Below are 24,605 nucleotides of genomic sequence, written 5' to 3'. Positions count from 1 at the left end.
CAAAAAACTCAGGTTCAATGCACCGGCAAAAGCACACACAGTCCCACGCACTGCAGCATTTCAAATCCCTTGTTGACCTTAACTTTGAATTGTCAAAACACTAAAGTTCAGCAAAAGCCCCCGCTACACCATCGCCCTCTCCTTAAGACTTAGATGTGCCCACATTTACTTTTGAATGTGATTCATATAATATTTGTCTATTATTATTAGTTATCTGAATCGCCGCTACAGGCCCATAGATGCCGCCACTGTGCGCCTGACATTGACTTGTGGTTTCAGTTGCCGTTGCTTTTTTGCCTTTTTTTCAATTTTTATTTTCTGTACTGTGTGTGGGCTCCTCGGCAAATTATTTTCCTCACTTCATTCAGCAAAGAGATCAGGTCTCTGTTTCTGATTAGTCAGCTTAGTTTTTTCTATATATTTATATATATATGTATATATTTGGATTTGGGTGCGATTCTTGCCACAGTTTCTTGCTTTTTGTGTTTTTGCGTGGCACTCACGCTCAGCTATTTGTCCTTCAGATACATTTGTATCTTGTATCTTTGACTGCGGCGCATCCAAACTTGTACTTCCGCATGCGGCATTCATCATGTGTTAAAAGTTTATCTACTCTGAACATCTGTTGACTATATTTAGCTGCTAGATTAGGCGCGTTTAACGCCCACACAACCGTTGAGTCATGCCTAGAACCTGGGGCTTGGACTGAGTTTAGCTGGGTCTTTGGGTCACACACGAATAATACAGAGGCCCAATGTCGAACTTTTGCTGGCATGCTAGAACGAAACGAGGCACTGGGAAACAAGCTGCCATTTATGTAAGTTCAACATTTTGCAGATCTCTAGCAAAGCCTAGATATTATAAGTATAAATAAAAGCTGCACTTGCTGTTGTTTTAGACAAAGCACAAACAAACGCATAAATTAAATCTGAACAAAAAATGAGATATCAAATGACAAGCGTGAAAATTGCAAGCCAAATGACAGCGAGTCAGAGATTAAAGGCCAGCTAGAGCAGGCGCTGCCAAAGGTCTGGAGCTGTCTGTTGAGTAAGCAGGGATTGTGTGCGTGTGTGTGTGTGTGTGTGTGTGTGTGCTTGTGTGTGTTACTTTTACCTTTTGGCCTGGCTAACAGCTTGCGCAATGCGCGCACAGTGCCAACTCGAACTTGAACTACATGAGCTGCACATTGAAAATTAGCTGCGCAGATTGCTCCCATTTTCAGAGGGGCGCAGGCAGCGCCACGTGACAGGCGAATTAGTTGGCCAACATTACATTGTTGTTGGCTTTTTGGGGCACACACACACAGCGAAATGGGAGACAAAGACGAGGACAGCTGAGCGGCAATCTCCAGGCAGCCGAATCGCCCACAGCACCACTCGCTTTGCTTTTGTTGTCTTTACAAAGTATCTTCAACTTTGACGAGGGCATCTCAAGTCGTTCAGGCAGCTTGCAAAATATGTTAACGAAAAGAATGCACAGACCTTTTATTTGTTTATAGAGCTTTAATTGCCTTATTAACAAAATTAGCTATAGAAATGTCTAATTCTTGTGCCTAGCGACTTGCAGAGCTCGCAGTTAAGAACTGAACATGAAGGGAACTTTGAACGGGCTAGCTTTAATAGTTTTTCTCTTATAATTATTGAAAATTGCAATTTTTATTGTTCATTATCATAAGCTCTTAATGGGAATAGGGAATATTGTACACATTGGCAGCTTTAAAGAATTTCCTAAGATTTGTGATTATTTAAGGAATATTTAATCCTAACTGAACTTCAATCAAATTAAGACAAAAGACTTTATTGAAGAGTTAGCTTTGATATCATAAAATATAAGTTTTATAAGTTTTCCCCAAGCTGAATACTAAGCAACATAAGACAGAAACTAACTTTATTGAGGAGTTAGCGGAATGATATCAAAAATTATAAATTCAATTTTTTAAAGTTTGTAAAAGTTCCTTGATTCGCAGCCCTGCACAAAACCTGCATATGTATATTATTTGTTAAACAATTTAATATTTCGTGAGATTGTCTTCAATTTTTCGTAGGGCATTCAAGTTTCGGCGAGGCAAAGCATTTTATTTTCCATTCATGTTTGTTGTTGGCTCGTGAACTTGTAAGCCAGCTTGTAACTTAATATTTTTGTAGTCTTTTTATTTATTTTTTTTTTTTTGCATTTTGTTGTTGTAATTTGTTGCTGTTTGTTGTTTGCATTGTTTGTTGCTTGGCTTTTGGTTGGTGTTTTGCGCTATTTATGAACAATGTGTTTTCTTAGCATATGACGATTGTCTTACAATTAAGATTTCATTGTGAGATTTCCTGGGCCACATGGCGTATGCGCAATGCGCGCTGGCGAAACGCTTACAATTTGCTGGCACTTGCTGCATAAACATGCAATAATTTGTTTAATTAGGCGTAAATGACGCTGACTGCGCAGCCGCCGCATCTAATGGAGCGTGGCTGAATTTAATAGCTTTGACGAGTTTTGCTTTAACCTTAACACGAGCTCTTGCCGCTTCTCTGTGGCAAGTGAATCGCAATTGTCTGTCGATCTCAGTGTGTGTGTGTGTGTGTGTCTCTGCCACACCCAACCAACGATCGATCGCTCGATCGATTGGCTGGCCATATGAAATGCTAAACCATAAGAGAATTCTTGCAGCCCAAATGCCATAAAACGTGCCGCGCATAAGTCAGCCGAAGGGGGCCCGGGCCCGGGTCCGACCTGCCAATCGTTCGCTTGTGCAGAAAAACTGCACAAAGATTCCAGCGATCGTCGGTGGCTAATCAACATTTGATTGCACATCGTCCAGCAAATCGTTTGGTCGCAACGCTGCCTTTGCCATTCACGACGATAATTCAATTAATTGCGAAAATGTCCTAGAGACAAATTCATATTCATATCGCAGCAGCGGCAACAGCGACAGCAGCGATTGCAACAAAGTGTAGACAAACGATCGGATCGTGTCTGTGATCGTGTAACTTTTCATTAAATTTCATTAAATTCTTTTATGCGATAGCAAATGGCAAAATGAGCTACAGCAACAGCAACAAAAACAACTCTCAACAAATCGCTGATCTTCAAATCTTCAATCAACAGTCGACGATCTTGTCCGTCTGCTCCAGCTTCAGCTTTAGCTTCAGCTTGAGCTCCAGCTCCATGCGATTTTATGACTTTGATTTATTTGTGTAAATTATTTTTGTAGCTGTTACATGGCCAAACAGACAACTTGGCTGCTTGTTTGCTCGAGGAAGTGTTTGCATCTCGCTGAGAGCCAGCAAGAGAGTGTGATCAGTGATCGGTGATCAGTGATCAGTGATCTGTAGGCTTCGGCTTTGCTCACTGTTCGTCAAAGTTATTAGCCGTCTACAATTGTCAGCAGCGTCGCCGTTGATTCCCAATTCCATTCCCATTCCCAGACCCATTGCATAAGCGAGTGATCTCCCGCTCCAACTGTCGAACTGTCTAGCTGTCGGTCTGTCGATCAGCTGTGCATAATTTCAATTTGATGGAGCACATACGAGTCGATAGATGGGTCTGTTGATAGGCGCCGTTAACTCGACTTGCCCTGCAGCTAGTGGCGACTCCCACAACCGCTCCTTACCCCCCCCCCCCCCCCCCCCCCCCCCCCCCCCCCCCACACACGGCTTCTCGCCCGCTTAGCGTGTTTAATTACAATTGGGGGGATTTGGGATTCGGATTGAGCACGGATATCCGCGTACGTGTTGCGCATAGACAACAAACTGAACACTCAACACTTAACGTCAGCTGCAGCTGTCGCTTACTGCCCGTTTTTGGATAGCGTGACCCATAAATGCCCGACCAATAGCGCTAGAGGAGTCGTAGATGCTTTTGGCCTCAGTCAATGGATTACTTAGAGCCATTAATACAGCGGAGATTGACTTATGGATATGCAATCTTTGAAAATGAACTGATAAGCAAGAGCTGCTTTTCAAAAGTAATGCAATAATAGAGCTCACCAAAACTCTCCGTGCGTCGCTCTAGGTTTGGGTAGTGTAGTCTTAAGTAACTCCAGTTTTTCTAGTCCGATCTTTTTGATACTTTCAAGACTTGCTTCTGGCATAAAAATGTGCATGTATACCAAAGCGCAACGCTCTAGCCTTAAAAGTTTTCGAGGATTCGGGGAAGGTATACAAGATGTATAGTATTTGTAATATGTTTATACTTTACAAGAAACTATTTCTCAAAATCGATATTTATCGATATTGTGAAAATGTGAGAATTTATTGAAAAAAAACTTGTTCTGCAAGTCATAAAAGTTGTTCCATTGGAATTTAATGACAAATTATTTGAATATTCAAACAAATTCGAATTGCTGATTCTTATGATAACGATAAATTAAAGATGCACATAAAAAAGAAATGTGACTAAGTTTGTTTTTAATGTACCTTTGCCTCCGTATTGCAAACGAAGCGTATATTTATCCATCTAGTAGCTGTGTTTCCATTTTCAGATGTGCGTCTTTTATGATTTGATTTTATTCATATTTGACACCTTTTCATGTTAACAAACAATTAAATGGAGCTACAAAGTTATTGCTGCGCTTAAAGAGACAGCAAATGTAGCCTTCGGTTCTGTTTTTATGGTTTGAAGACCCTTTTGCCTTATGCACAACACCCGCAGCAGCCCCTTTGTTCAAATGCTTGGCTTAATGAATGAACAAATGAATTTATGAGTTGCTGCTGTTGTTGTTGTTGTTGTTAATGTTGTCGTCGTTGTCGTTGTCGCTGTCGTTGTTCGTCTTGTGACCAGACTTATCCCAGGCACGCACGAACACCTCTCGAAACGGCATTGGCTTTGCCAATTTCTGCTTTGTTTCTCACTCACTCGATTTATGGGGAAACAACAAATAAGTAATAACATCAACAACAACGGCAACAAATTTACGCACTTTTAAAGCCACAAGAGCTTTGTTTGCACACAATTGTTGTTGTGAATTATTTAAACAGCACTTTGAATTATTGTAATTCGCATAAATTATTATTATTATTATTTTTTGTTGTGTACCGTTGCAGCGGCCAGCGACATTGGAACTGTCCTCGTTCCCTACAGCTGGGCCGCCGCATTGGGTGTGGGGCGATCGCTAATTGATCGATGACAATTCTAATGAGGCGCAAGTTTTTTGATCAGCTTTGTAACATTAATCCGTCAGAACATTAAAGAGACTTTGGGCCCTGGTATCAAAGTTCAGTTGGCAGCCTGAACCTTGGACCTGTGGCCCGTACACTTTTGGCATGCTTTGAGTGCGCATTTTCGAGCAGTGTATGCGAGCACAAAACTAAGATACAGATACACAGATACAGATACGTATGGCACTTGGAGCCGCACACGCAGCTGCGGAAACGAAAATAATGTAGGTGAAACAAGTTCGCCGCTTAAGTGCCTTGCTTGGCTCTATATAGATGCAAATCAATAGACGATCGATTTTTTTCATACTTTTTTTGGGTTTAGCAGAACACAGTCGAGGCAGCCAGCGCCAAGCCGCAAGCTCAACCGCAAATCAGACAACGACAAACGGGCCCGAGCCCAGGCCCAAAGGCGCCGCCGCAAACGCTCGAAGAGCGCACTCGAGAGTTTGTCGAGAATTTGCGATCGGTTTGCATTGTAAACACAAGTCGCTTTAACTAGCGCCGGCTGGCGATTAGCTGAGAATTTCCGTTTCTCTTGCTCATAAATTCTCCACAAATTTAATAATGCGTCAAATGCAGGCGAAGACAACATTTGTAGCTGCTGCTGCTGCTGCTTCGCCTTCTGCTGATCTTCCAAGAACTGAGTTTTTGACTGATCGCGACCTTGAGCACAAATTTGAGACATGTGTCTCAGCTGCAGCAGCTACCTCTCGCCCCTCTCTCGTATTCTGCCTCTGTCTCTCTAGCGAATCATATAAATATTTATACGCCATAAAATCTCGCAATTGGGCAATAAAGAACCAGCTGAATTAGCTATGCATGGCACAGCGATCATTTTTGTTTTTCTGGGAGCTCTTTCGAATTGATCATTTCGCAGATAAACTGTAGCCATGCACATAATTATGTAATTTAATGAGCCAACTTCTACGTGAATTGTTTAAATTGCCCGCAGCAGGGAAGCAGACAATTAAAATTCTTCACTTGTGATCTAGTCTCTCAAATCTCAAATCTTTTTCGTATTGATTAGATAACATCATTATGATGACATAAACATAATTATGTAATTTAATGAGCTACTTAACGTTCACGTGAGCTGCTCAAATTGATTAAGGAAATTATCAAAAAGTAGTTCATTAATATGTGTTTAAAAGGAAGTCGAAGAACTTTAAATCTTTCAAAGTGAATAACACAAACTAGTTTATTCAAGAAAAAACTATCTAATTTATTGTGCTATTTTAAAGAATGAAAATAAAAAAAATGTCGTAATATGTGATCTTTTTAAAGCTATGGATAAACATGAATATCATTTGTCTTTGTCTCTGTGCATAGTTCTGACAAACGTATCGCCCTACTATGCGATTCTCATGTATTCAAGTGAGTTAACAGGTTTCCATACATTGTCTTAGTGTTGTATATTTCTGTTGGCAAACGAATGAACTCTATTTTGGCATGTACTTTTATATATGTGCTTTTATTTATATCTCACTTTGTGAGCGACTATTTAAATTATTTGTCTCCAATATTCTTTATTACAACATTTTTTAAATGCATATATTATTATAGTAGTGACTCGTTAACTCTCCTTCTGTTAATTTACCATTTCCATTTTATGCCAGCGAAATCCGTGTAGATCACAATCTTTTGATCATTAGGGTTAACTATGGATCTCTTAGTAATTTGAATAGTTCTCTTCGCATGCTTAAATGGAGTTATTTATGGACAACTGAAAATACTTTATTTTAATATTTTGATTTGTTTGTCTATGCGACAGGGTAATAACATTAAATAATACTTTTGTTTTTTTGCTGATTTGTGCTCAATTGTCTGGACAACCTTCGTCGCTGATTTGACATAAGTTTGAGGCAATATTTATTTTTCTTGTATATGTTTTGAGTTCTTTTTCATTTTGTGCTTTGTGGAGAATGCAAAGCTGTGTGTGGAATATTGAAAATTATGCAAAATGGCGAGTCAGACAAATTAGGCGGGCGCATAAAAATTTCACCTGTTGACAAGGCGGGCCAAGGCAATCAACGCGAGACGGCACCATGGCCAAATCTGGCCAGAGCTGCCCTAGAAATTGATGGAAAACAAATTGGCAAAAGCTGCCTAGAAAGTTGGCAGTTGGAAAACAAAACAAAAACCAAAGCGAACCGCATGGCGGAAGTGCAAAACTAAATGTGTATTTAGTTGGGCAAAGTATTTGCAAGGCTGCCCGACCTGCTTATATATATATATATACATATATATGTTTGCCATATGTCGGCATCGGACAAAGCCCAACAAGACTAAGTCAATAATTAGCCAATGGTCAAAGCGTGAAAAGCGCTTCCTATTATTAGTTTAATTTGTTTTGGGCGCGCAATTTCATTTATATAACATATAATCGTTTCTAAATGATAAATTAATATGGGAAACAATTTGCTGTATGGGCGGAATGCTCCTCTCAAGCTTCACCGAAAGGCGTCAAATCATCATCACCGGCAGCAGCAGCAGCAGCAGCGTCAAGTGGCCAGCACGACAAGTTGCCAAAATTGGCAAGGCTTAAATGGACATGACAACAATTGAAACAACTTTGTGAGCTGCTGACGTCTTGGCTTTTTGGCTATTTCCTATTGCCCGCCTCTGTTTTCGTGCTCTGTGTGGGCGTCAATGGGTCAGCTTTTGAATTACGCATACGACGCGTTGTACGATTAGAATCTGTTGAACCTCGTTTGCCATAGAAGGCAGGCCCAGCTGACGATCTATTATGATTTCAATTGCGTAAATCAAGCGCACTTCCAGGGCTGCAAAACGGGTTTGAAGCGAACCGGTTCACAGCTAAAATTCTGAATCATTTTTGACCATAAAGCAAAACTTAAGCCAAAGTGGAAAAGAGAAGAACCCAAAACCTAATCTAACTATATATTTTGTCTAGAATGATTTGGTTGGGATTGAGAAATGATTATGAAAGAATTGTGTTATATCTTCCAAATAAGGTTCTTTCGTACATTTTTATGTAAGGCTTGCAATATTTGCCATAGAGCTTTCAATTCTAAATGCAAGTTGATTTTTATAAATATTGAATATTCAGGTTCCGCGTTTCAGATTCACGAACTAAACCTAAAGGCCTACAGCTTGTTTTGAATACCCTTTCTTATTAGCTTCCAACCCTGCAGAGCTCTTTACTTTAGCGCTTAGTCATGTTGGTTAGTTAATCGCAGTTAGTTTCGAGCTGTTCTCCATTTCCGTGGCACAACTAAATGAAGTTAATTCTTAAGTTTGTGGCTGCTGCTCAATTGTTATTTACGGGCATTTGCACCTTTCACCGAGGCGACAATTGCAACTGGTTGCACGAGACACACACATACACATACACATATTTAAATGAGCTGATTTATGGGAATTTGATGGGCGCATTAACCAGAGCGCACCCCCGACTTGTAGCTGCTACTGCTCCAAAAAAGAACCTTAATATGTTTTGTATGCTGCGCACAACAACAACAACAACAACAGCAACAAGAGCAACAACAACTACAACAATCAGCTTGACAACGAAAATTCTTACAACGAGGCGACGTCGCAGCTGCTGTTTCAGTGCCAACTCTTGTATGGTTGTTGTTGTTGTTGTTGCTTGTGCTGCGTACTTTATTATTAATTTTAAACGTGGGCACCACAACAACAACAACAACAGGAACAGGCACTACACACAACACCCACAGCGTTTTGTCAAGTTGCTTGGATTTTTATTTCTTAAATGTTCTTTTCAACGCGCGTTTTTTTTTTCGCTGGCCGCATTTGTTATTACTTTTTGTGGTTTGCTGGTGGTTGTTGTTGTTTTGCGATTAATTCTTGTAATTTGCACGCTTCAACACACGCCGCAGTCGGCGTCGACGTCGACGTCGGCGCTTACTTCTAATTGCATACACACAAATTACTCATACGCCGCGTATGCGCTCGCATAATTATCGCTTATTGCCACATCAAAGCATTGCTGCGTGGGCAGTTGGCAAAAACAAATGCAACAACAACAACCACTGCAACAACCACTGCAACAACAACAAAGTGAACATCAGCTAACAATTCAGTTGCCAACAGCGCATCCTCCTCATCAGCAGCTGAATAACAATTATATACTTAAGCTTCTGTACGTGTGTGTGCGAGTGTGTGTTTATTTTTTTGCATTTGCCATTTTTTTTATTTATTGTTTAACAAATAACTAAGCTCCCCGCTACCCCCGTCTCTCTCTCTCTCTCTCTCTCTCTCTCTCTCTCTCTCTCTCTCTCTCTTCTAGTGCGCGCCCTGCCCCTGCAATGAATTGCTTTTATGCGCTCATTTGCATATTAAATAAGCGGCTGGCTTCTGGCAGAGGCTGAGGCAGAGCCAGAGGCTGAGGCGCTGCAATTGTGTTGGTTGTTGTTGTAGCTTGTTGGTTGTTAGTTGTTAGTTGTTGTTGCTGCTGCTATGTGGTTAGTTTCTAAGCGGCAGCAGCTGCCGCCAATGCAAAGAACGTCGCCATCGTCGTCGTCGTTGTAGGTTGGACAGCGTATAACGCGGGGCAGCTTTTTTATTTGACGTGTTGTTGTTGTTGTTGTTGTTGCTGTTGCCATTTTTTCTTTTCTTTTTAAGTCGTATACTCGATTTGGTTTGTTGACGTAAAACAAAGACTGCAGCAGTGGGCAACCCATGGGGCATATTACTGCCAGCTCGGAATAGCAAGTGCACAAATTCATATATCGAATGGAGTTATAACGAGAATAGGCGGCACGCCGAATATTAAATACCCTTCTCTTGCGCTCTTGCAGATTAACAATGTTTGTTACAGATATCTATACGATATGTATTTCCTCCTATATTTTTATATATATAATTTGAAAAGATATCCTATGGCAGCTACATTAACTTGTGCTCGGCTCTAACTAATTCCGACACACAAATGTGCTGCCTAGAGCAGATCATGATCAGACATTTATGCATGTATATGCCTTATTTCTTCGAAGATGTCCCCATTATAATACCCTCTACAAGGCTAAATACAATCCATAATGTGTACACTGTACAGTGAAACCTGTCAGGCATTGACAATTGATGTCTTGTGATTCATTGGCCAGTTGATTCATTAAGCATTTGACCAAGTTTTGCGGGTGCTGTTTTTACACCCATTTTAATTGATAATACTCCGCCATAATGAAGTGCCATCCACAAAAAAGCTGAACTGTATTCATCCATCATTAACTTTATGAATGAGCAAAGCATTTAGTTGCAAACTTTATTAAACTTAAAGAAAATCAACACAAAGCTCTACAAAAACGGTGTTAAATAAAAAGCTAGAGGTTAAAGATGCTGCCAGGCTAGAAGACAGCTTAAGTTTTTATAAAGTTGTGAGAGTTGCGAGAGAGAAAGGGTATTTACCTTGGATTTGGGTATTTAACAGTTCGAGTTTATTCGAGTTTGAATTCTGGAGGAAATGCTTATTATATTATATAGAAAGATATGTTAGATATAAGCAAAGAATTCTATTAATTTGTTTAGGAAACTGGGCTTTTCCCTCTAATGTAGCTTGTAAATACATTAACTGAGAAGCGTATTGAAAGGCGTTCTGGGCTACGAATCGGGCACGAATTAGTCAACAATTCAACGAATTAGTCAGCGAACATTACAATTACAAAAATAAAAATGTGCAATTAGCTCTGATGCCAAATAGTTTGAAAAGTTCTTAGCCCAGTTAAGATGAGATGCACACTCATGCTGCGGGCCTTATAGAGCGCGAGTTTTCAGAAATAAAAGCAAATAAATTTATGCGCCCAAAACTAACGCAAGCGAATCTCAATATTTATGCAAGCAACAATGATGGGGAATGGAGGTTTGGTTATTTATAAACAATATTGCTACGAGTATTTATCGGAGCTGGCGAAGCTCTGGTGACTATTTCTGCTGTCTTTTGGCGAAACAAGTAGTTGAATTTCCTTTTTCAAAACAAAACTTAGCTATTGACAGACGGAGAGTTAAACTTGTGCAACTGAGAGAGTGTGTGTGTGTGAGTGTGTGTGTGTGTGTGTGCTGTGTGTGTGTTGTGTGTGTGACATTAAACCGCACACAAACAAGTGCGCCATATTTGGCAATTGACTTTGCAGCCAAGTCAGAAATATCTATTTGTGTGTGCTCGCGTTTGCACTCAGTATTTGCCCAACACACACACACACACACACACACACACACATACATATATATATATATATATATATATGCATATGTATGCGCATGTGCGTGTGTTTTTTAACTGTTTACGCTGCCCACTTGCGATGGCCAGCGGCTTGATAAATAATTTTAGTTTTATAAACACAAATTGACACTTTAAATTGTTTGCCAAAAAAGAAAACGAAAGAAAAAAATTGGGAAAGAAATCTGCGAATCAAAAATCTCGCATAAAGCATGAAATCAATTGGAATTAAGCCGGGCCACTTTGAAGCACAGCGCGTTGAGATTTGCTGCCTCCGGGTGCTTGAGTGTCTGGAACTCTGGAATATATCATAAACCTCGAAACCTTCGCGGAATTGCCCGGCCAGGTAGCTGTCCCACCTGTTGTTGTTGTTGTTGTTGTTGTTGCTGGCGAATCTGATTTGTATCGGCAAAGATCTAAGAGCATAGATCCCAGCCCATAGATCTAATGCCGCTGCGGGGCGTTGCGTATCGGGAACAAACCATAAACGAATTTATATGATCTTGAGAAACGAAACCTTGCGGGGCGAAGCGTGAGCTTCGCATTTTGTTTGCCAAACAGCCCGCGGCTGTCGCGTTAATTAATTGTTTGTCTTGCGATTACAGCCGATTTGCGCAATAACAATTACTATATAACTCGATTCGCTACTAATTATTGCTGACAGATTTGTAGCGAGAACTTCTGATATATGAATGGAAATGGGCTACCCTATCAAAAATCTTCCCTCACTTTTATCTTGAATTAAAGATTTTGAACTGATTCTCTTTCTATGAAAATTAAAAAGTGCAAGTGTGCCACAAAATTGAAATTCAATTAAAAATTTTCCTATATTTATTGATAAGAATATTAAGTTTTCCTTATGCCCCACATAATCTATGGCCTTACTCATAAACTCGATTGTAATAGCTTAAGCATTTAATGAGCTGCACTTGCTTGCGGGCTGTGGTAAATGGATTGGCTGAAGGCGGGGGAGGGGTGTCTCGTTTTCTTATCAGAATTATTGTTCCGCGTAATTGATCTAGTTTTAACGCGTCGCTGGTCTAATAAATATTAATTCAACTGGCGACTTATGCAAGCAGATGCTGATCGCTAATAAGCAGGCAAACAAGAATTTATTTATTTATTATGGGCCAGCGAGCTGATAGCACTTTGATAAATATATTATTCGATTTTCAAAATGAAACTTACCACATGAAAAACAAAAACAATAATTGTATAGCACTGGCCGCCCAACACCTGTTGCACTTGTTGTTGCACTTGTTGTTGCTGTTGCTCCAATTTGTGAATGAGCTTAATTGCATTTATCGATAGCACTTTGTTTGGCTTGCGTCAAAGTTATCGTTTCTCGTTTCTAGTTGTTATTGCAGTTGCATTTGTTGTTTTAATTAGCAACACAAACACATTAACCAACACTGACACACACACACAGACACCGTGCGGCAGACAGACGCATGGCAGGGGGCGCCCACGCAACGTGCCAAAAGAAAACGCGTTTATTGAAAATGCAACTGCGACAGGCGACGACGGCAGCAGCCGCGCAAAGAACTTTGTTGGCTGCGCCGCCAGCGTTTCCAGCGGCTAACAAACAACAACAAAAAAATGTAAGCGCAGTCAAGAGAAATACTCCAACAAATTGCAATGCTAAATTGCGAATTTGTTAATTTCGACTTGCCCACAGCGCAGTAACCGTTACCGATTCGTTGGAGCGCTCGCGACTAACTGAAATCAGATAGAAATTCAAATTTACCCGTCGTTCGCTCAGTTCGTATGCTTCTTCTTGCTGTTTTTCACCCGATTTGTGTGTGTGTGTGTTTGTGTGCAAGTGCTACGCGTGCGCACCACGACTGCTCGCCTCGAATATCTAAAAGCGACTGAAGTTAAGAGAGAGATCATTGTTCCTCGCTTACGATCATAAAGAGAGCGAGCGAGCAGCTCCACCGCCAGCGCTCTCGCAGCGTGCGTACGGCATGGCGCTGCGTATGATTAACTATGATTAATAAATAAATAGGTGACCTGTATATGCATTTAGATATATGAATGTATATTTCTGCACCCACCCCTTTACTCATTCGAAAATTCAATACTGAAAAGTGTTTTACTGATTACAACATTGCGTATATATCATAAAATTAAGAGACTACGTTTAAAAAAGGACAGAAAATTGCTTAAGTTTTGGCTAAAAGTTATTAGAGTTATGAGAGAGGACGGGCATTTACTTTGGATTTGAGTATTTAACAGTTTGAGTTAATTTTCTTTTCATTTCGAGCACCATTTTTTTTTTTTTTTTTGATTATTAACTGTTAAAAGCGTAAAATCATATTTTTGTCTATATCGGAAGGCAATTATAAAGCTTTTTGAATCGTAATTGTGAAAGTGAGTTTGAAATACGAAAAGTAACCGACGCCAATTGCGGTATTTACGGTATACGAATACGGTATTTACGGTATACGATATACGGTATTTAAGTATTTACGCAGCAATCGTGTCACTGGACTTAAGGAGCAACAAAAAATTTATGAAAGCGGCTAAAAGGAAAATCATTTGATTACTGGATTAACACTCAATATACATACAAATTTTAAAAACAAGACAAATTGTAAAGTTTCAAAATTGAATTCTCAACAGAAGTGCACCTAAAATTGACCAAACGCCAATTATTACTCAGCCCTGGCAAAAAAAAAAGAAACAGATGTTTTGAAGTGACCATCTGTGAGAGAACGAAGTTGCCATCTCTTTTAACTCGACGAACGCGAATGCGTCAAATTATTACATTTATAAATTAAAGCAAAGTGCAAGATGTTGGCCAAGCGAATGCAACTATGGAAAGCGACTCACGCGGCGCTGACGATGAATTCCACAGCCAGCAAGGGTGCCACACAGGTAAGGCGCCGTTGACACCGCCGGCGACTGTCACCAGGGGAGCCCCTTATGACATAACCTGCAAAGCGCGGTTTATTATGAATGAAATGGCAGCCCATATTGAATAGAGGAACCTTTGCAGATGTTTCCGACAGGCGGCAGCAGTCGAGACATGCATTTGAGCAGCAGCTGGAGCAACCAGCTGACCACTCGTGTCATGCTAGCGCCTCCGTCACCATTGATCCCACTCTATTCGTCGGCGGCAGCCGGTGGACTGCGATATGCCAGCTCCAAGATGGACGTGCCGACCAATTTGGAATCCGCCAAGGAGTTGGTGGACCTGCCTGCTATTCCAGATGCGCCTTTGCCACCAGCCATTCAAAATATTTCCACGGATCTGGAAAGCCTTATGGAAACTATTAATCTGGCTGGCGAACCAACATTTGCCTCCATTGGCCTGGGCGGCTGGTCGCCAGTGGGCATGGTACAAAACTGTATGGAGTTTCTGCACTGCACGTGGGATATTCCTTGGTGGGGCACCATTGCAATAGGTACGATCGTCGTACGTACCCTAATCTTTCCACTGGTCATCCTTGCGCAACGCAACTCAGCCAAGATGAGTAACAACATGCCACAGATGCAGGTGCTGCAGCTGAAGATGACGGAGGCGCGTCAATCGGGCAATGCCATTGAATCGGCGCGATATGCGCAGGAAATGATGCTGTTTATGAAAGAAAAGGGCGTTAATCCTCTAAAGAATATGATTGTGCCATTGGCGCAAGCGCCGCTCTTCCTATCCTTCTTCATGGGTCTACGTCAGATGGCCAACACGCCCGTGGAGTCCATGCGTGACGGTGGCCTCTTCTGGTTCACGGATCTGACACTGGCGGATCCATTCTATCTGTTACCCGTCATTACCAGCGCCACGTTGTATCTGACCATTGAACTTGGCACGGACAGCGCACGCCTGTCAGCTGCCAACATGAACACCATGAAGTATGTTCTGCGCGCCCTGCCGATTGTTATCTTTCCCTTCACCATGAACTTTCCCGCTGCCATTCTGACGTACTGGGCTTGCAGTAACTTTATCTCGCTGGGCCAGGTGGCAGTGTTGCGGATTCCCGCTGTGCGGGATTACTTTAAAATTGATAAAATGGTGTCCCATCCGCCCAGTGCACTGCCAGCCAAGAAAAAGGGCTTTGTGGGCGGCATGAAGGAATGTAAGTTGAACAGCCAGTCAAACGGAAACTATCTAATTCCGCTTGCTCCTTGCAGCTTGGGACAACATGAAGATCACAAAGGAGATCGAGGAGCGACAGCAATTGGATGAAATTCGCTTTGCCAAGGCCGGCAAAGGGCCCTTAGTGAAGACGTACAAGTACGATCCCACCAAGCCTCCAGTCCAAGGAGCGACACCGCCTACAGGAAGCCTTAAGCCTCCCTCCAAGGAGCAGTAGCCACCGTGTGCTGTTCGTCTTGGCCGTTAAGCGTTTGTTGTTAATGTTAGAACCGTACCCTTTAGTTTCTCGATCCCAGAAGTTGCGGCATATGTCATGTATGCTAAAATTGAATATATTTTCTATTAACAAAAACAACACACGACACATTGAGCATATATTATAATAGTGCGACGGTTAACCCTTTGCCGATATACACTGGTTTATGACCTCGGCCAGGTGTTTGTTCTCCAGCGCCGCGGCAACGCGTTCCTTATCCGCCAGCTGTTTGTTCACGGCCATCTCGGAGGCGTGTGTACCCGGCGTTATCTCCACGGTGACCTTAAACCGAGGCGGCAGCGATCGCAGCAGCTTCACCCGTATGGAGAGACCAATCAGCGTGGCCATCGAGCAATGGGGAATCGTTGGAGTAAAGTTGATGTGCACCGAATTCTGTTTGTCGCTTATGGTAATGAGTTCCTCCTGGACTACGTGCAGCTCCTCCAGCGTTAGCGGATGCTCGGGATCATTGATGTTTCGTATAAGATCTGCGCTGGATGCACGCGTACATATATTAAGTAAAAAAAATTTTCTGGTGCGTGTTAATTTGCTTACCAAAGATTTCTCGCTTGTCAAAGGGATCGGCAATGTTTTCATCCTCTTCGTTGGCTGTTACCGCACGCTCCTTGATCTTGCTATAGACGCTCGGATTTAAATTCTCGATTTCTGTGGGCATCTTTGCTGTTCCGACTCTTAACTTAATAGGCTATTTAACAACAGATTTTAACTACGCTTGATTTTAGCGGCCAGTGTGTACACGCCGCATGTGCACAAAATAAACTCATTTTGCCAGCGAATATTTAACCGCAGACTTTGTGCACACACTGGCACACCTAGAACGTTTCTCAATTTGAATTGATAATTTTAATTTCCGCAATTATATTTGAATGCTACAATTAATCAATCAGGAATTTACAACTTAGCTCAGCTAGTACAGTTTCCAGCAAAGCCGTATTAATTTGCGCTAATATAAGCAAGAGTGTCATCTTACGTAAAGCCCGTAATTAGAGGCGTTTCACAATTATATTTATGTGAATTTTAATTCGCCTTCCTAGTATTTGCACCCATTTCCAGATAGCTTTTTCGCAACAAGGTGCTAAATATAGATGACTAACTTACCGGGTTCCCAAGACCGAGCAATATCAACATGCAGCATTCGCTTATTCTGCCCACCTGACCAGGTACACACAGCTCCGCCTTGAGCCACATTTAATGCTCATTCAAATCCATATTCCATATTCGATATTCCATATATGTATAGATGGCGAGTGGAAGGAAATATAAATGGCATATGTCAAAAGATGCTGCGGTGATTTTTACAGCTTATAATTAGCTCGCATTATCATTTAAAAGATCAATAAGAAAAACAAATATATACATACAATAATATTGATATAGAAACTCGCTAGGTAAACAGCGTTAAGCTAGTCCGATAATTATCATCAATTTACGAAATGGCTAACAACAATGTCAAACATATCACTACATACTATTCCCGGCCAGAGATCCGCTGCCCCATCGCAAACTTTCCATATAATGCGCCGACAATCCAGCAACTCCAACAGTTCGCTGGAAATATCATTTCAGTACAGTCATCAGCTTCCGCCGGACAATGAGACAATTCGTAAGACCCGCTGGATTCTTTACTCTCACATTTCACATTTTTTGATAACCTTATCCATTGTACATGCAGCTGATTTTTGTGGCCCTGTGCGCCGTGTGCACGGCGGCTCCAGCTCCGGCTGATATTAAAGAAGCTGAACTAGCTCGTCCCAGCCCTATTAATCCGGCTGTTTTAGTTGATCCAAAGCCTGCCGAGAGGGTTGTGCTGCTGGGTGAGCCCGAGGTCAAGCATCGTCAGAAGCGCGATGAAGCTGCTTCTGCCAAGCCGCATTCCATTCAGGCTCATGAGCTCCTGGAGCATAATCATCACACTGACCAGACAGATAAACCATCTGGCCACGAGGCCATTCAGCACGAATCCACAAAACCGAAGCGGGAGTCACAATCAAAGCCAGCTGGACATGAGGCTGAGCAGCATGATGCTCCTGCCCACCATCATGATTCTCCAATAAGCGATTTGACACACGCTGCTGCACAACACGATCCCAAGAAGTCGAAGCGCGAGTCACCAGCAAAGCCAGCTGAACATGAGGCTGAGCAGCACGATGCGCATGCCCACACTCATGATGCCGCACCAGCCGCCGTTTTGGGACACGATCGCGTACAGCATGAATCCACAAAACCCAAACGCGAGTCACCACCAAAGCCAACTGGACATGAGCATGATGCTCATCATGATGCCGCACCAACTGGCATTTTGGGACACGATCGCGTACAGCACGAATCTGGAAAACCGAAACGCGATTCACCACCAAAGCCGGCTGGACATGGGGCTGAACAGCACGATGCGCATGGCCACACTCAAGGTGGCCCAGCTAAACCCCTGGTCCTTCCCATATCCGCTGGACCGCATGATGGCCATTCGCGTCATCAGCGCGACATTCCTGTGCCCACAGAAATCAAGAGCACAGCTGCCCCAATTGAGCATAAGGACAAGCCCCAAGAGGAGGATTTGAATGGCCAAGTGCCGGCTGCTATCAGCAGCACCCCTCACAGTCCACTGCGTCATCATCCGGTGCCTGTTTCGGAGCTGTTCAACAAGCCCAAGACCAGCGTCTAGCTCTAAAGAGGGCAAGGAGAGCAAGGAAGCCAAGGCCTAAGTCACGACCTCAACTTTCCTGTTAATTGCTTCAGCATGTTATGAGGAAGAAAACAAACCGAAGTAAAAAAAAAAAGAAATAAATAAAAATTTACAATACGAACACACTTACAAAAGCAATTTGCTAATTATTAACTAAATATCTAGTTAACGCTTACGCACAGACCCTCGCCTCATACGCCCCCGCCTGGAGCCATGCCAATATATGCATTCGGGCATATAAAAATATGTAATCAACTCACCTGACCGGCTCCACCTTGAGCCACATTTAATTCGCATTCAATATTCATGCATTTAGTATAGATTCCGAGTAACAACTTGTATATGTCAAAAGATGCTGCGCTGATCTTTACAGCTTACAATTAGCCCGCTCTATCATTTGAAACATCAGCAGGCAAATTAAATATACATACAATAATGTTGATACAGAAACACAGCGTAAAGCTAGTGCGGCAATTATCACTAGTGAATAGATTTACAAACTGGTTAACAGCCAGGTCCAACCTGCAGCCCTGCAGTTCCCGACTAGAGTGCCGTTTACGCCGCCTCATCGCGGACTTTCCATATAATGCGCCGACAATCCAGCAAATCCAACAGTTCGCTAAAACTTTCCTTTCAGTACAGTCAAGTTTCCGCCAGACAATGAGAAAATTCGTAAGAGCCGCTGGATTTTCTTCGCTAACATTTTTTGATATCATTATCCATTGTACATACAGTTGATTTTTGTGGCCCTGTGCGCCGTATGCACGGCGGCTCCAGCACCGGCTGACATTACAGAAACTGAAAGTGATACTGTCCGCGCTATTCCGGCTATTTGGAGGGAACCGGCGGCGAAATCAACTGGACTCGAGGCCGTTCTGGTCGAATCCACGAAACCAAAGCGCGAGTCACCAGCAAAACCAGCTCATGATGAACCAGCCGTACCCGAGCCCCTTATTCCACTCATTGAGCCGGCTGACAACAAGTCAGCGCGCCATCAGCGTGACATTCCAGTGCCCACGCAGGTGAAGACCACAGCTGCACCAAATGAGGAACAGGAAAAAACCACCGCGGTGGAGGACGTGAATGCGCACGTGCCGGAGGAAGGCAGCAGCGCCCGTCCACTGCTTGTTTATCCAGTGCCCATTTCTGAGGTTTTGAACAAGCCCAAGACCACCGCCGAGCCCAGCAGCAGCAGCAGCGGCGGCAGCGGCGGCAGCTCTGAAGAGAGCGAGGAAATCAAGACCTAAGTCACGAGCTCGACTTTCCTGTTACGAAAAAGAAAACAGATCGAAGTCGTAACAAATAATTACAAATGTACAATTATATTAACACGCTCACTAAACTCATCTGCTAATTATTGACTAAACATCTAGTTAGGCGTTATACGCTGACATTCGTCTCATCCGCCCGGCTGCCAAAGTAATCGTCCGATTTGAATATGGGCACCGGCTGGAACTCGCCTTCGACCAGATTACTTTTGGGCGGCGTTCCAGACGTATCTGTGGCGGCTAGCCTGGCCCTTAATGGTTTCAGCAGCAAGCCCTTTATACTGTAGTCGGCTATATTGAGCTCCTGCTCAGCCACATCCACGGATCGCTCTACCTCGTTCAGGTTCTCGTTTACCGTGGCCACAAACTGTTCCAAGTTGTCGATTCGCTGTCGCAGCTCCCCAAAGTTTTCGCTAAAGCTGAGAATACTGCACACATGATTGGCCATGATACCGTTAGACTCGGCGCGCACCTAATACACATTAATTAATTCAATTAATTAGTTTAGTTAGTGTATGTTTCCGCGACTTACGGAGGCCAAAACCGTTTCAAACTCGTCTAGTCGGGCCAGCATGTCGTCTATGTTGGTGCAGAGCGGATTAATCTGTCATTGATGGACATTTTTGTTAGCAATTGAAAGCATTGTTATTGAACTATAGGCACCTCCTTTTCCAGATCCGCGCTTTGTATAATTTTAGCATAATCCTTTGCAGTCTGTTCAACCATTTCTTTTTATCATCTGTTGCTGCCAACAGACAAAATATCAACAAGACGAAATCGATAGCCGATGAGTCAATAATCGATATCAAACAGTATTTGACAGCACTGCTTGGCATTAGGGCATTGGGGCATGTTGAAAATGTAAGGCATTGCGCTAAAATTTGATTAAAAATTAATTTAAACATTAACGCCTAATACATGCCGAAGCACAAGTATTTCTTGCTGAAAAGTTTTAAATTTCGATTTGTTCGTCGTTCAACTATCGCAGTGCAACTATCGTTGATATATCGTCACCTTCCAAACACCGCTTAGTTCCAGTGCTGGGCAACGACAACTCTGATTAGGTTGGCAACAATGCGCATCTTGCAAATTCTATTCTCGCGTATGTTGTATTGATTTGTGCTTCGTTTTGAAAAGTAAGAGAAGTTTCGAGCCCAACGCAGCCATGAGCAACTACCGCGGCATCGGAGGCGGCGGCTTTCCCTACAAGAAGCAGCCCAGCGGCGGCAACAACATGAGCGCAGTGCCCCCGCCGCCGGCTTTAACCAACAGCCGTGGAGGCGGGGGATTTCGATTCAGCTTTAACCAGGCCAGAGGCGGTCTGGCAGCTGGTGCTACAGCGAGTGGGAGCACATCGAAGCACGGCTACTCGACGCTCGAGTCGATTAGCCAGTACACGAACTCCACAAATTTTGTGGGCAAGCGCAAGCAGCACATGGACGACGATTATTTTGACGACGACGATGAGCCGCAGCAGCATAAGCCCCAGCCGGAGCAGGCTTATATACCGGCACCTGGTTCGCCGGGCGCGATACCGACCGCCAAGGATGACACCGACTCCGATGAGGATCCGTTGGAGCAGTTTATGGCTGGCATCAAACAGCAGGTGGAAAAGGAAAAGGTGCGTGCGACAGATCCGCAGCAAAAGGCGAGCGTCGCGCCGCTGGAGAAGAAGGGCGTGCGCCACGACATTGACGACGAGGACGATGAGGAGAGCTACTACCGCTACATGGAGGAGAATCCCAATGCGGGTCTGCGCGACGAGGGCTCTGATCAGGAAATCGAATACGACGAGGATGGCAATCCCATAGCACCGCCCAAGAAGAAGGATATTGATCCGTTGCCTCCCATCTATCACTCGGAGATTGACTACGAGCCCTTCGAGCGTAACTTTTACACGCCCCACGAGGACATCGCACAGCTGGACGAGGAGCAGGTGCGCGAACTGCGTCGTACGCTGGGCGTCAAGGTGAGCGGCGCCCTGCCACCCAAACCGGTCAGCTCCTTCGGCCATTTTGGCTTCGACGAACAGCTGCTGAAGTCCGTGCGCAAGGCGGAGTACACACAGCCCACGCCCATACAGGCGCAGGCAGTGCCCGCAGCTCTGTCTGGGCGTGACATCATTGGCATTGCCAAGACGGGCTCCGGCAAGACGGCTGCGTTCATCTGGCCGCTGCTCACGCATCTGATGGATCAGCGCGAGTTGCGCCCGGGCGATGGACCCATTGGCCTGATCCTGGCGCCGACGCGTGAGCTCTCTCTACAGATCTACAACGAGGCCAAGAAATTTGGCAAGGTGTACAACATAAATGTGGTCTGCTGCTATGGCGGCGGCTCCAAGTGGGAGCAGAGCAAGGCGCTGGAGCAGGGCTGCGAGATTGTGGTGGCCACGCCCGGGCGCATGATCGACATGGTCAAAATGAAGGCCACAAACCTGAGGCGCGTCACATTTCTGGTGCTCGACGAGGCGGATCGCATGTTTCACATGGGCTTCGAGCCGCAGGTGCGCTCCATTTGCAACCATGTGCGCCCAGATCGCCAGACGCTGCTCTTCTCGGCCACGTTCAAGAAGCGCATCGAACGCCTCGCCCGCGACATTCTCACCGATCCGGTGCGCATAGTCCAGGGTGATCTGAACGAGGCCAATCAGGACATCACTCAGCATGTTTACGTTTTTCCCAATCCGCTGCAGAAGTGGAACTGGCTGTTGTGCCATCTGGTGAAATTCCTCTCCGAGGGCGCCGTCCTGGTCTTTGTCACCAAGAAGGCGGACGCGGAGACGGTGGCCAACAATTTGATTGTCAAGGAGCACAACTGCCTGCTGCTGCACGGCGACATGGACCAGGCGGACCGCAACAAGGTCATCACGCAGTTCAAGCGCAAGGAGTGCGACATTTTGGTGGCCACCGATGTGGCCGCCCGTGGCCTGGACATACCCCACATACGCAACGTGGTCAACTATGACATTGCCCGGGACATTGACACGCACACGCATCGCATTGGACGCACGGGCCGTGCGGGCGAGAAGGGCAATGCCTACACCCTGGTCACCGATAAGGACAAGGAGTTTGCTGGCCATCTTGTGCGCAATCTGGAGGGCGCCGATCAAACGGTGCCCGACGATCTCATGGAGCTGGCCATGAAGAGCTCCTGGTTTCGCAGCTCGCGCTTCAAACAGGGCAAGGGCCGGAAGCCCGCCAACAATTTCATGGGCCTGGGTTATCGCGAGCGCTCTGGCAATGAGGGCAGCGGCGGAGGAGGTGGCGGCGGCTCCTCCTGCGCTGGCCTTGGTAAAGGTCCAGTTGCCGATTTGAACAAATCCGGCGCCGGACCCGCAACGGATCGCTATTCGGCCATGCGCCAGGCATTCCGTTCGCAATATAACTCACAATTTCGCGCTTCCAGCGATCGCACCTGGGAGCAAACGGTGCCGGAGACGGGCGTCTTTGCAGCACCGCCGCCGCCACCAAGCGGCGGTGGCTCCTCCAACTCCGGCAGCAACAGCAACAGCAATCAGGATGCGAAGCGTGCCAAGAAGAGTCGTTGGAACTGAAAACCTGAATCGAAAGCAATCCTCCTTTAATTTCATATTGTTTAATGTGTATTTGCTTTTGTTTCATTTAAAATTACAACTTAAAGGCTACCATTAAATATATATATATATATATAATATATATTTATATATATATATATATCCATTATATATATTATGTTAGGGAAATACTCGTATATACACGCTCCATTCACACTCAGCCAATGCCGATTCAATAAAAATGTCATTAATTGTAATTCTGTATCATTTATTTTTGTTTTTTGTTTTTGTTTCTTTTTTATGTGTATTTTATTTTGAATAAAATCACATTTGCGCATATTCCATGGCCTTAACTGACCCCGAACCGGTTCCAATTTTGTTTGTCGTAATTTGACTTAACCACAATTTCTCGCAGTGCATAGTTCAGTAACGGTTTCGATGCTCTCGTATCGAATCGAACCGATCTGGCAGCTCGCTAAAAAACCACCGTTAAAACTGTGCACTGCAAAAACAATGTGGCCGAGTTATATATATATTTGTGTTTTTAAATTATTTTTTAAGATTTTGTTTTTTCCTTAGCGTTTTTTTTTTTTGGGTTTTTTTTTTTTTTTTTTTTTTTTTTTTGTAGAAGCGAGAAAAATGTCGAAGCTATTCGTAAATTTATGAAATATTGTTTTACAATGAAACCACTACGATTTTTTTTTATTTTTTGTTTTATCGTATTATGTTTTTTGTTTTTTTTTGTTCAATAAGAGTACGACGATAAGCATTATATAATAATTTAGCATATGGTTTGATATAACATTGAGAAAAGTTGAGATTCATTTAACTACCACATTGACGAGATTTTGCATAATTGTTTTAAGCTTTTTGTTTTTCATATTTTCTTTGACTTTTGAATAGCTCGAGAAGCAATTAATTCGCTTAAAAATTTTGCTATGTTGTGTTAATTCTTTTAATCGTTTTCGTTTTCGTTTCAATTTTGTTTCTGTTTTATATGTATAATTATAATAATTATCATATAGTTGTTTTTTTCGGTGTGTGTGTGTGTGTGTGTGTGTGGGGATATATATTATATATGTATAAAAATTGGTCCATGTTAACCACATCGTACAAAAAAAAAAACAAAAAACAAAATCATAAACTGAAATGAGGGAAATAAAATAAGGAACCTAAAGAAAATAAGGCATACGAAACTCAAATTGTTTTTAAACAATACTCTTTTATATATGTATTTTTTATTTATATATATATATATATATTAATTAATTTTTGTTTTTTTTTTTTGTTTGTTTGTGTGTTTTGTTGTTGCCGCATGTAACATACATTTCGATATATACAGGTTTATGTTTATTTAATAATATTTTATATTTAAGTTCTAGCGTTAAATTTGATTTAAATTTTTA

The 24,605-nt window shown here is 43.2% G+C and overlaps 7 protein-coding genes across 7 annotated transcripts in view; 4 read left to right on the top strand and 3 right to left on the bottom strand.

Moving 5' to 3' along the window:
• Positions 1-13,131, bottom strand: part of LOC115769984 (formin-J) — a 36,819-nt gene extending 23,688 nt beyond the window's left edge. The window contains exon 1 of the mRNA XM_030715045.1: positions 12,529-13,131. The gene's annotated coding sequence lies outside the window, so the exon portion shown is untranslated. The remainder of the gene's footprint in view (positions 1-12,528) is intronic.
• A 761-nt stretch (positions 13,132-13,892) lies between these two features.
• On the top strand, positions 13,893-15,753 carry LOC115769908 (mitochondrial inner membrane protein OXA1L). The gene is made up of 3 exons (XM_030714930.1): positions 13,893-14,220; positions 14,342-15,419; positions 15,475-15,753. Exons 1-3 carry the CDS (start codon positions 14,137-14,139, stop codon positions 15,654-15,656), a joined length of 1,344 nt encoding a protein of 447 aa, XP_030570790.1. The 5' UTR covers positions 13,893-14,136; the 3' UTR covers positions 15,657-15,753.
• Positions 15,754-15,817: 64 nt separating this feature from the next.
• LOC115769912 (MIP18 family protein galla-2) lies at positions 15,818-16,450 on the bottom strand. The gene is made up of 2 exons (XM_030714934.1): positions 16,251-16,450; positions 15,818-16,183 (listed from the first exon to the last, which is right to left on the bottom strand). Exons 1-2 carry the CDS (start codon positions 16,369-16,371, stop codon positions 15,834-15,836), a joined length of 471 nt encoding a protein of 156 aa, XP_030570794.1. The 5' UTR covers positions 16,372-16,450; the 3' UTR covers positions 15,818-15,833.
• A 796-nt stretch (positions 16,451-17,246) lies between these two features.
• On the top strand, positions 17,247-18,509 carry LOC115769909 (histidine-rich protein PFHRP-II). Its single transcript, XM_030714931.1, has 2 exons — positions 17,247-17,319; positions 17,389-18,509. Exons 1-2 carry the CDS (start codon positions 17,308-17,310, stop codon positions 18,376-18,378), a joined length of 1,002 nt encoding a protein of 333 aa, XP_030570791.1. The 5' UTR covers positions 17,247-17,307; the 3' UTR covers positions 18,379-18,509.
• Positions 18,510-18,983: 474 nt separating this feature from the next.
• LOC115769910 lies at positions 18,984-19,741 on the top strand. Its single transcript, XM_030714932.1, has 2 exons — positions 18,984-19,071; positions 19,134-19,741. Exons 1-2 carry the CDS (start codon positions 19,060-19,062, stop codon positions 19,644-19,646), a joined length of 525 nt encoding a protein of 174 aa, XP_030570792.1. The 5' UTR covers positions 18,984-19,059; the 3' UTR covers positions 19,647-19,741.
• A 27-nt stretch (positions 19,742-19,768) lies between these two features.
• LOC115769911 (biogenesis of lysosome-related organelles complex 1 subunit 4) lies at positions 19,769-20,458 on the bottom strand. The gene is made up of 3 exons (XM_030714933.1): positions 20,331-20,458; positions 20,200-20,271; positions 19,769-20,139 (listed from the first exon to the last, which is right to left on the bottom strand). The coding sequence occupies exons 1-3, from the start codon at positions 20,391-20,393 to the stop codon at positions 19,780-19,782; spliced, it is 495 nt and encodes a 164-aa protein (XP_030570793.1). The 5' UTR covers positions 20,394-20,458; the 3' UTR covers positions 19,769-19,779.
• Positions 20,459-20,584: 126 nt separating this feature from the next.
• Positions 20,585-23,784, top strand: LOC115769907 (ATP-dependent RNA helicase DDX42). The gene has a single exon (XM_030714929.1). The coding sequence runs from the start codon at positions 20,833-20,835 to the stop codon at positions 23,218-23,220; it is 2,388 nt and encodes a 795-aa protein (XP_030570789.1). The 5' UTR covers positions 20,585-20,832; the 3' UTR covers positions 23,221-23,784.
• Positions 23,785-24,605: the final 821 nt, after the last annotated feature.

Source organism: Drosophila novamexicana, unplaced genomic scaffold (assembly GCF_003285875.2).
Source record: "Drosophila novamexicana strain 15010-1031.04,08,12 unplaced genomic scaffold, DnovRS2.1 tig00004554-arrow-pilon, whole genome shotgun sequence".
NCBI classification, from domain to species: Eukaryota; Metazoa; Arthropoda; class Insecta; order Diptera; family Drosophilidae; genus Drosophila; species Drosophila novamexicana.
The sequence above is the reverse complement of the archived record's forward strand: the minus strand, read 5'-3'. Positions and strand labels throughout refer to the sequence as shown.

Excerpts from the sequence above, each read along its gene's own strand:
- LOC115769908 (XM_030714930.1), top strand. The coding sequence starts at position 14,137 with ATGTTGGCCAAGCGAATGCAACTATGGAAAGCGACTCACGCGGCGCTG. Across the intron at positions 14,221-14,341 it reads CCAGCAAGGGTGCCACACAG|ATGTTTCCGACAGGCGGCAG; the intron begins GTAAGGCGCCGT and ends GAACCTTTGCAG. Across the intron at positions 15,420-15,474 it reads TGTGGGCGGCATGAAGGAAT|CTTGGGACAACATGAAGATC; the intron begins GTAAGTTGAACA and ends TGCTCCTTGCAG.
- LOC115769912 (XM_030714934.1), bottom strand. The coding sequence starts at position 16,371 with ATGCCCACAGAAATCGAGAATTTAAATCCGAGCGTCTATAGCAAGATC. Across the intron at positions 16,184-16,250 it reads TGACAAGCGAGAAATCTTTG|ATCTTATACGAAACATCAAT; the intron begins GTAAGCAAATTA and ends CATCCAGCGCAG.
- LOC115769911 (XM_030714933.1), bottom strand. The coding sequence starts at position 20,393 with ATGGTTGAACAGACTGCAAAGGATTATGCTAAAATTATACAAAGCGCG. Across the intron at positions 20,272-20,330 it reads GCGCGGATCTGGAAAAGGAG|ATTAATCCGCTCTGCACCAA; the intron begins GTGCCTATAGTT and ends CATCAATGACAG. Across the intron at positions 20,140-20,199 it reads TTGAAACGGTTTTGGCCTCC|GTGCGCGCCGAGTCTAACGG; the intron begins GTAAGTCGCGGA and ends AATGTGTATTAG.
- LOC115769907 (XM_030714929.1), top strand. The coding sequence starts at position 20,833 with ATGAGCAACTACCGCGGCATCGGAGGCGGCGGCTTTCCCTACAAGAAG.